Here is an 11,221-nt window from a genome sequence, read left to right as displayed (position 1 = left end):
TAATCCAGCTTTTCTGCCAAGGTGTAGGCTGCACATGTGTAGGGAAGCCATGTGACAGTGTGTGCAACCGTTGCAGCCCTTTGACCAGAGAGGTATTGTTTACAGACCATGTGCAGAGAGGTCTCCAGTGTGGACGAGACAGGGACGACTCACATGGGATATGTTTGAGGAGTAAAACTGCAGAAAGAGTTCATTCATACGAGGTAAGACTTATTATGTCCATATGCATTTTAGTTATACTGAGAACTTATCTCAATTAAATGTGTTGATGTGTGTATTGTAATGTAACCCGCTCCTCCGTGACAAGTTCCCGGGGTGTTTACAGAGTTTACAAAATGGCTTCACTCCAAGTCTTTCTCTATTTAAGTGGTGTTTCTTATTTAAAAACGCGACTCTTTTAAATTCGCTTCGCCTGAGCGCAGAAGTGAAGAGTGTCAACTGTCAATAACAATATCAGCCAATAGCGTCACTCCACTCGTTTGAATATTGAACGAGACAGGCGTGCTGATTGGCCAGAACGGGACGTCACGTGCTCCAGAGACGTTACGCTGTCATGGTTACAATGAAAGACGCTTTGTGATCCGCCGCGGCGAGTTGAATGGAAGGCGGTGCTCTCGCGCGTTGCCATATGGACCCCTGAATCACTGCAGGGACATACTCACGTTTTCATTCATTTTTAAAAACAACATGGACGTGTAATGTGAGAAAATGTAAACGTTTGGGCTTTTAACAGCGTGAGTGGAAACAACGTGAGAGCTTTTTGTGGAACTTTTCGTCCCGGGGAAAAAGGTAATTTTGAAAAGTTAGCGTTAGTCGTTAAATAGCCTCGTTGTGGTGCGAGTTTCGGACATGCTAACATCGAATTAACTTCTTTAACAACTGACATTAAAAAAAGCCAAAAACCTCTACTAGGCTTCTTCAGGTGTGCCCGTTGTTGGAAAACGTTCAACTTGTGTGGTGAGTAGAGTATTGGAACATTTAAAAGCAGTGGTCGACCGAAACCAAAGAGTCTGGTTGTCATTTAAGTGTTGGTGAGCAGGGAGCCAGCTGGCACTGTGTTTTGGGGGAGTGGGCGGGTGGAGGGGTGGTGGATGTGAGTAATTTGCAAGCTGTGTTCGGACATAAAAGCTGTGTGTGTCTTATCTCTGACAGATAATTGCTAAAATAAGATTGATAGCAGCGTTTTACTTGGTTTACAGATTGTTTGAGTAAGATTTTTTAAAAAACAAAAAAACACCCTGATTCTTACTTTGACATTGTTTTTTTTAAAATGGTCACAGTATGAGAAAACAACTTAATATGATTAATATACTGTGTAATGTAAGAAAAAACAAATACAGAATCAATTTAGATGATTTATCAATTAACAAAAAGTCTGTTTTAGAGGAAAATTGCCAAAAGATTGCTGATTAAAGCCTCTTAAAATGGAAGATTTCATGCTTCATTTTGTTCCAAATGGCTGTAAATTAAACTTTATTGTTTTGAAATCATGTCGAACTCTGGAAAACTGATGAGTGTTTTCACTACTTTCAACAGACCAATCAATTTTTAATTCACAAGGAGTTTGGCAGATTAATTTATAATGAAAATAACTATTAGTTGCAGCCTAAATATGAGGCTATTTTACCACAACATGCCCCTGTCGAAAGCTGACTTATTGTGCAATCCTATGTCTTAACTCTTCCCCTTCTTCATGTTTTGTATAATTTGATGTATTGCAAACAAACTGCTTTTCAAATGTTAATCTCACTTTGTGTAACTGCAGGATGACAACAACACAATAGTGTTGGCAACCTGCAAGTGTTTCAGTTCCCGCACACTGGCTATCACAGCAACCCACAACAAAGATGAGGATACAGGGACAGCCTGAGGGCGTGAGGAGGCGCCTGGATTTAAATGCAGTCGGTGAGCTCAGGGGTGTGGAGGTCATCCGTGGCCGAGCAGGATATGGCTTTACCATCACGGGACAGAGGCCCTGTCTGTTGAGTGGCATCATGCAGGGAAACCCTGCTGACCTGGTGGGACTCAAACAGGGGGATCACATCATGGCCATCAATGGAACTGATGTGTCCACCGCTTTGCATGAGACTGTGGTGCAGTTAATTGGCACCTGCAAAGGACCCTTGCGGATGGTGGTGCACACGGAAGGCCGAATCATGGGGAACCCCATCCTCAATGATGCAAAATTTGGGATTGGCCAGAAAAGTGGTGTTTTCCAAAAGGTGGGTGTTCTGCGCACTATCTCGGACGATTCAAGCAATTCTTCCTTTAACTCAAGTCATGTTATGGCTGCCAAACAGAGGCCCGTGTCAGAGCCTGACATGTCGCACTGGTCCCAACACTGGAACTCTTTAGCTGAGCAGCCAAGGGAGGAAACCTCCAGAGTGGGGGACACAGACTCAGTGTTTACTGACACGGAAGAAGCTAATCCAGACTGGAGTGTTTTAAACATGACCTTGGTGGTGGGCTACCTGAGCTCCACAGAGCTGATTTTAAACACTACAGGATCAGAGGAGAACTGTTTAAAAGCCATTCGGGAGCGAATACGACAGTTGGGAACAGAGCAGAGTACCCATACACTGGTGATGATGAAGATCATGTTTGACTGCGTCCGACTTTGTGACGACACAGGGGCTGTTTTGGCAGCCTTTCCCACTGAGAACCTGGTTTTAGGGGCTGTGTGTGCTGAAGACCCACGTTTTTTTTGCCTGGTCACTACAGCACATATAATCAATGGCCGTGTACCCGATGATGGTCCTTTGCGTGCCTCTTGCCATGTTTTCTTCATCGACCCAGAGCTGGGAAACCACGAAGACCATTTAGGCATTGCAGGACGCTTTGGCTTCAACTGCACTTCAGATCCAGATGCTTTGGGCTGTCTGGAATTCCCTCAGACTCCCCCAGATGTTCTTCACTTTGTCACAGTCCTGTACAGTGACATGGGGGAGGCTGTGGAGAAGCTTCGAGCCAAACTGGACGCTGAGGCTCAGCAGCAAGCCAAGGAGAATGGCAGCACTGGCAAACAAGGCAGCGCCAGCAGCAATGGGGACAGTGGAATTGGAAACGCGTCCCCCCCTGAGGAGAGAGCGGACAGGGATTTCCCTTCCGCGGTCCGAAACCACCCCGGGGCCAACCTCCCCAGCTGTCCATGGGATTATCTTCCGGCTGAAGACCTCACCCCAATAAACCTGTCCAAGAACGGCCAAACACTTAATCCAGAGAACAGTGCCAGCATACATTCCCTTTCAGAGTCACTACCTGGGCCTGACTGTCTCACTAGCTTTTATGGAGGTCCCCCACCCAGACTTGAGTTCCAGTTCAAGCCCCCACCACCTCCTCTGCCTCTGGATAAAAAGCCAAACTTCTTCGGAGATCCTCTCAGAGCTAGCCAAAGGTGGTTCTCAAAGCCAAAGTGGCCAAAAGCCCAAAGTAATGATCCTGAGCCTCAGGTAATACCTAACATCAACTGGCCCTCCAGCGTTAGTCTTAGCAACCTGCCTCCCCCCATGAGCCAGATCCCCTCAGACAGGTACCAGTCCGCAGAGGTCATGATGCTCCCTCCCCGAGAGGAATGGACCAAAAGGTTTCTTGAACAGAGAGAGAAACAGCGGAAAGATGGTAACACCAAGAATGTAAGTATTTTTAGTTTTTACATTTTAAACATGCATCAAGTAATTATGTTTGAATCTCAATCCCAGCCTTCAAAAATACAACAGTAGATGCTCTGCCATTTTTGTTGTTGTTTGCATATCTGAAAAAAATCTCAGATTGCCCCTTTTAATTTTTTGATTTTAAATGAAAATATTTTACTCTTGGCTATTTACCTTACTTTAAAACTTGATTTGTGTGTAATTTTCTAGATATATCCTTGTTTTTGCTCATACAGTATATATGCTGCATCCTTGCGATTTTTGTAGCTATGTGTTAATGAGAAATCCTTACACACAGTTGAATAGTTCCATTGTAGACAAGAGCATCTGTTTCTGTACTTCATTCATGTTAACAGCGCGACACAGGAAGTATTAAATGGTCACACGGAGTTGAGTTTCCAGACACTGAGGGGGTGTTAGCAAGCCTGTTTCTGGTGGCACCTAAAATGAAATACAAAACCACTATTTCAACGGTCAATTGGTGCTGAGTGTGAACTGAATTCAGAAAGCACCTGTTGTGAGTCAATGATGTCATTGTCATAAACGTGTGGAGAGAAGGAAACTGACTGTTATAAGCTATTGTACTCTTTGTCCACAAGATGGCCCTGTTTATCCATGTAGTCCCGGAAACAAGCCTCTTGTATGAACATGTTTGCAGTATCTTAGTTTCTCTCAGCAATTAGTCAGCTTGAATGTGACCATGTTTTTTTATTAATGCTACGAAACAAAATTCAGGGCATTTCAGGATATGTAAAGTGTCTGTTGGATACGATTCGGCAACAAAATTTGTAGTTTTTAAACTTCCCTTTACAATTTTTACAGTATTAACTTCCATTTACAGTATTTAAGCAAATATTTTGCTGTGTTTATAAATCAGAAGTGTTTTTTGTATTTGTCCCCCAGCTTGCAATGGATCAGAAAGACGACAATCTTGCACAGGAAGCCAGCCAAATTACAGGGTAGAGCCCATGCCATGCAGCACTAATTATCTGCAATTCTTGAACTCTCGTTCAGACATTAGACAGCCTCTCTAATCATAAGAATAGAGTTGGCTGGTTAAACTGAGAAATCTTTTCAAGAAGTGAAAGGCAGAAAGCGTCTGTCTCTGTGCTGTTGAAACAGGGTTGTTGTCATAGTTCAGGTTAACTTTATGACCAATCTGGATGTTGTCAGAGAGAGCTGTGTGTCATGACTGCCATTATATGTAAATGCAGAAGCTTCGACAGAGAAATCTGTCAAATTAGTACAAGATCTGACATTTCCAAACTCCACCAGACTAACCCTAAAGTCACTCCTCACTTTGGTAATTCTGTTATTTCCCCTTTTGCTTACACTCCCTGAGTAAAAGACTGGTAGATGAAAGTAGATGAAAGCATGTGAGTGAATATACTAGTGAAAAAATGTGTATGCAAACTATAATTCTCTTGACAGCTTGACTCCACTTTTTCAGCAAGATGCATTTTGTGTGAGTTTCAAGACCAATAATGACAAGTAAAACAAAAACAAGGGTATTGATTGTGCTGTCAGTTGCTGTGGTCTTTGTGTCTTTGCTCATCCGTCTCTCCTTTATTCTGACAGGGCACCAGGTTTTGGGGTAAGGGTGCTGTCCGTGCTTCTAAACGCCGCTCTTCTAAACGTCTCAGCCTGGCACGATCACTGGATGACCTTGAGGTAGGCACCAAGTTTTGATCTTTGTTTGTTTTCACCTTTTCATCGGTTTTCCAGGAGGTTGCCGTGCTCCTCTTTCACAAAAGTTGTTTCAAAATGGAACATAATCAGTGGTTTTCTGTGTTTTTTTCTCATGTTGATGGGAATTATGATATTCATTAAGTCTGACAGTGTTTTGTATTTGTCGTTCTAATGGGCTTGTGTACAGAACATGCTTCTCTAATGTGGGCATTCGGTTGAACCATCCCCCTTTCTCATTCTGCTCCACTCTCAGCTCTTTTTTAACCTTTCATTTCCGTCGCCTTGAACTCTGCGTTTGCTGCTGCACTTGTGGCACGAGGGGGCTCACAAAGTGGTCTTTGTGCGGGCCAGAGCCACGGTCCTGTTTGTTTGGCCTCGCTAATGAGCACTGCTGCACGAACGACTGAATATCGCGCTCACATTTTGCTCATATTAATGTTGCTGAGGAACTCCCTTTTCCTCCAGTGGTCTCTGCATGCGTGCATTACTCATGCGCGCTGATTCATCTTCACAAAAACACACGCACACTGTTCCAACAGCTCGTATTTGCTCTGAAAGCACACGAAACAGACACAAAAACAAACCAGAATGTGGTGTACTGTATTGTATGTCCATGCATTAGTCACAGTCACACACAGACACACCCACAGACCACACATTTGAGTCAATGAAGCACACCACAGATCTCCTCAGGTTTGTTGAAGCACTGCATGTTCTGAGCAGGTCTGCCACAGGATTAAAGATGGGTTTAAAAAGTTACAAAAGCTGCAGTTTCTGCTCGCAGCACACAACTTTAATGCGTTCTTTCATTGTTGATTCACTTAAATCACTAGGTCACAGCATCACTCCAAACTTTAATGGTTCTCCCCCCTCCATTATCCTTACAAACTTTTAAGAGTTAAGTTGTAAGTCATCTATTTTGGTTTTATTTCTGAGCTCCAAGTCAGCTTATGTGCAGACAGGGTAGGATTTTAACATTTTAAAATGCGAGCATCCATCAGCTGCTGATGATAAATCTTCACATTCACCAGCACCTCAAAATAGTAAATCATTATTTTCTGTCAGAAATCTACCAGACCAGCATTCGGTCCGTGGCTTGTCCTAATTTCCCAACCTCTGTGCGGAGATCCCTCCACCGATTTTTTTTTTTATTTTTTTTTATTTTTTTTTTAGTCAGTTTGACGATGTGTTTCATTATTTTTAGTTGCTATGGTTATGGCTTCCCGGCACTCGCAAATTGGGTTGCGTCTATCAAGAGTGAAATTACATCTTTTATCATCTAGTTCATCATCATCCCTTACAACGGATTGCAACTGTTTACCACTCTCCAGTAAGCTTAAAATGCTGAGAACTGAGAAGCTTCAGGCCGCTCTAGTCAGTTTTCTGTTTCACACTTTCACTAAACAAATTAACACATTAGCTGGAGAGAAAGCTGGATGCTTTCACACTTGTAGCATTGTATTGAGGCCTCTTTCTTACACCTCCAGTTTGCCTTGTTACACAATGTTTTGTGAACCTGCTATACATGGACTTGAGACCTCTGCTCTATCAGGAGCTGCTGTGACACCGACAGGGAGAGACAGGCTCAGGCATGTCTAATATGTTGGAAGTGTAAGAAAACACCCTGGCTTTTCACATGCGAGCATCATTGGTAATATGATTGCTGTACATTTTTCAAGCTCTGACATGTTCGGTGTTAAAAAATGGACCTTAAACAGCTTAAAATTTGGTTTGGCATTTATGCATTAGTGTGTTAGTTTGTGTTAGATTACACAAGACTTGGATTGTGATGCTGGAATTATGAGTCTTGAATTTTTCACTGTTAAACTTGTCATTATTTCAAACTGGTTGTGAAAATCCTTATTGAGCAGTCTGCATTTATTCTTCTTGGCTTAGTGGTATCACCATGTTTTTCTGGTTACATAAGACAAACAGAAGAACATTTTTATTGTCTGCTGAAAGGAAAAGAGTTTTTTTAATCAAAACACTAGTGGGAATCCATTTCCATTTAAACAGTTGAGTGTATTCACTGCTGTGCAAACAGAGGTGTTTGCTGTTTGTTGAACACAGAGCCATATTGACTGCAGTTGTTGGAGTGAAAAGCGTTGGATGTTCGATTTGCCCCTCTAAAACTATGCAAGTTTATATATCAGTCAGTAATAGGTAAAACAATACAATCAGGATCCCTTGAAAACATATCCATGTTCAAATTGAGATATTTTACGGATAAAGAATACAATTATCAGCACATACTGTTGGATACTATGTAACTAGTAACAACACAACAGGTGGGTTAGGGTTAATTTTTTATGTGCATTTTCAATTTACACAATGGTTTCATGGAAGCTGACTGGAGAATTAGTGCCACCAGCTGTTTAGATGAACCAACTTCTAATAACTGAATAATAGTAGAAACATGCATAAATTAGCATTTTCTTTTGTCGAGCGGCACTATGTAACTTTTTGCAGAAAGGTAGTTGATTGCTGAGTCTCTTTACATCATCCATTCATTTATCATCTGTAACCACTTATCCTTTACAGGGTTGTGGAATTCTGGAGTCAACCCAAGCTACTAGCTATTGGGCAAGTGTTGGGGTACGCCAGTCTCATGCCCAGATTGTCAAACCCCAATCAAAACCAATCCCGAACCATGAACCCAAAGCATTGGTATTTGACGATCTGGGAATGAGACTCAAAAATTAACTCTCTCTTACTTTAAAAGTTACATAGTGTTGCTTTAAAATAAAATGTTTGCTACATTTGGATGGAAATCTACTAGCTACCTACCTAAACTACTGTTTCTCAGTTTTCCGTTACGCTGCGTCAGCAATTTCTTACTGAAATGCCTTTGATTACCTAATATCCGGCATTAATATCACTGAGGCTCTACTTCCTGTGATCAATTCTTACTGTGCATCCGACTTACAGGTATTAAGACCGCATCTAATCAAAAACAGCCATTTACCCCATGCAGGTTTAAGTCATGGATGCCCTATACATTACGGGTAATAACACCACAGGGAACATTTTATGGTTGTTAAAGGCAATTAGATCCTCACCTAGCACTTGCCTCTGGGCTCTTGTATCAAGGGCTGAGCTTCACCCTGGGTTCATGGTCAGAGATCAGATGGTGATCTCTGACCATGAACCCAGCCCTTGCCACAGCAAACTAAACCCTGTTCAATTGAATTACCAGTTATGTCCATATAAAGGCTTACACATATGGAAAAGTTGGAAGCGTTACCTTTCCTCAGTGGTTTACAAAGTGGAGGATGGACTCTCCTACAGGGACATAGAGCGCTGTGGATGACCGGGCGGAAAATGACTTTTATTTCACTCAAATTCAACTTGAATTCTTTTTTTTTATCAGTTGCTTCTCCTCTTGTTAACGATTGATTTTAGACAAAAGAAAAAGTTTGAGAATCACTGCTGAAGCAACAGATTTTAGAGAACTACATGTGTCCGGTTGGAAGCAGTCCAGTCTGTTCGGAGAGCGTGACTACAGAGTAAAGCTTGAGAATGTCTTTTCTCTTTTGAAGGCAACTCGCAGAGATAACAGACAATAATGGTCAACCTATAATACCTATGAACAACACTTAACTGTTGACCTTAAATGACTCCCTGCTACTCAGTGAAAGTATCGGGGCATTAGCTCAAGGGGTTGAACTATTTGGTTTCTCGCTTGTATATTGTTGTGAAGGATGTTCTGAGGCACCGTTCTCATGGCGAGTTCTGCAGAAATACGTGATAAGCTCTCAGTCAGCGCATGCATCTGGACTCACAAAGACACCGTGAGACTATTTTGGAGTTCACCATCAGCAGACCCCTGCGGATAGCCCCTGTTTGTGGCCTCGCTGCATGTCGTGGACGAGCGCAGAACCCTTAGGACGTGTGTGGCCGTGTTGCTCTTTCCATGGCCGGTGGTGTGCGTCACAGTGGCCAGCACAGGAATGAGCGAACGCTTGTTATTTTTCTTCACATTACAAAAGGCTCTGACACTTAGCTTTTGCAGCCCCCGCACCGAGTCGGTACAGCATAAATATAATTTTTTGCTTTTTGATGTCTTCCTGTGTGTGCCTTTCTGGTTCAGCAGAGGGAGAAACTGCTGTATAATTCCGTGCTTGTATTTGCACTGATTCGTTTCCCCCTGCATCTTGTGATGAAGAGTGTTTTGATGCATGCTGTGCCTTTGTTGTCGGATCCCCTTATGTTTGGGCATGTCGAAGAATGTGCTGCTTTGTATCTCCTTATCTTATTTCCATAAAGAGCTTGTCAGAGACCTGCTGCAAATGCCCCCACAATCCCAACACACTGCTCCACCACTATGATCTCTGGCTCGTCACACGCTCCTCGTTACTACCTCCTAGCAGCTGCTTTGCGCTCCAGATGACGGTGTGTTCAACTTTGCATTGGTGGTGACACCATTAGCAGGCTGCTACGCCAGTGTTCTCACTGAATCTGTCTTCTGAGGTGTTGCTGCACGTGAAAACATCTTCTAATTTGAGTTAAAAATGCACATTGTTTTATTCAAACATACTCCATAGGTGCCTGCTGGGCAATTCAGGGCACCTCTTTTCCTCTGTGAGTGTAAAGTTTCCCCTCTCCTGTTAGGTGTGGAGACATTTAGTAGCTCTTGTTTGCACGCCTGCGGGTAATAGATCTATCCTGTGGGCGTAGTAGAAACCAAGAGAAGGCATGAAGACACAGACAGGGAGGGAGGTGAACAGAGAGGGAAAGAGGAGGAATTTACAGCAGAGAGAGAGAGAGAGAGAGAGAGAGAGAGAGAGGGAGGGAGAGAGGGAGAGAGGGAGGGAGAGAGGGGAACCGGCAGCAGAGGAAGAGAGAGGGAGCTTTTGAACTCCCAGTAGCTGTCAGGATTTTCGGCTCTCATGCACGCTCTCCTCCTGTTGAGCCCACATCTCCCCGCACTGCAAACACCGACTCGCACAGGCACCGCGGAGCTCCAGCGGATGGACTCGCTTACACACACCAGGCGTGTGGAGCAGCGCTGAAGACAAGCCAAAACACACGGCGCCATACATGGAGCAAACTTTAACTCTCAACTCTGTAAGTCATGAAATTCTGGAGTCTTCATTATTTTGTCTGCCCGCACTTCTCTGCTGTTTGGTGATGCCATCCTCATCTTTCACTCTATCTCCCCTGCCACCGTTACTTTTCCTTCTTTGGGCTCTTTGTGGCTCCTGTTGTAGCCTTACAGTGGTTAGCTTGTGTGGTCTGTCAGAGGAATGTTTTGACCAGTGCCAGCTGAACTCTCATGTGCTGTATGACACACACTGCGCCGCTGTATACAGCAAAATGTGGTCCAGTATCTATATCAGGATGCACGCTGACTTTAAATTAGACGCGCCACTAAAAGGGTTTTGTGAAGATTATTCTTGTAAATTGCACATCAAGGGTCGCTTTCGGCCTTTGAATGAAGTGCGCTCGGTTGCACTGCGCTCGCCCTGAGAAGTGACCCTTTTCGGAATCAGTTGGTGGCACTGGGAGAAGTTGGATTTGGCATGAGTGAAGGCGAGATCAAAGGTTTTCGTTGTCAGATAGAATTTAATGTTCAGTGAATGCTCAGTGGGGTTGTATGTTTTAGGTGTATGTGTGTGTGTAACAGCCACAGTTAAGTTTGAACTTGAAATGGTTGCCTGTGGTTTTGCCTTGCCTCTTTTGGCTTTGTGCAGGCATGTCCCCGCTCTGATTCACCAAAATACATTTTTTCTTTTGGTGCCGCATGACTACTGCGTAATCTTTGTGGCTCATCCAGCATGTCTGACATACACTATAGCCTGTATGCACTTCCAAGTTGAGTTCTGGTTGTTATTAATAATATAATAGCTGCTAAAATTAGATTAAATTAGGGTATTATGACT

At 43.3% G+C, this 11,221-nt stretch overlaps 1 protein-coding gene across 1 annotated transcript in view; it reads left to right on the top strand.

Annotated features, from left to right (window-relative positions):
- The first annotated feature begins 652 nt into the window (after window positions 1-652).
- Window positions 653-11,221, top strand: part of LOC141003183 (regulator of G-protein signaling 12-like) — a 40,517-nt gene continuing 29,948 nt past the window's right edge. Inside the window, exons 1-3 of the mRNA XM_073474461.1 lie at window positions 653-789; window positions 1,766-3,632; window positions 5,229-5,321. Of these exons, the coding sequence (XP_073330562.1) occupies window positions 1,848-3,632; window positions 5,229-5,321 (1,878 nt within the window). The 5' untranslated portion in view covers window positions 653-789; window positions 1,766-1,847. The remainder of the gene's footprint in view (window positions 790-1,765; window positions 3,633-5,228; window positions 5,322-11,221) is intronic.

This window comes from Pagrus major, chromosome 10 (genome assembly GCF_040436345.1).
Source record: "Pagrus major chromosome 10, Pma_NU_1.0".
NCBI classification, from domain to species: Eukaryota; Metazoa; Chordata; class Actinopteri; order Spariformes; family Sparidae; genus Pagrus; species Pagrus major.
The sequence above is the reverse complement of the archived record's forward strand: the minus strand, read 5'-3'. Positions and strand labels throughout refer to the sequence as shown.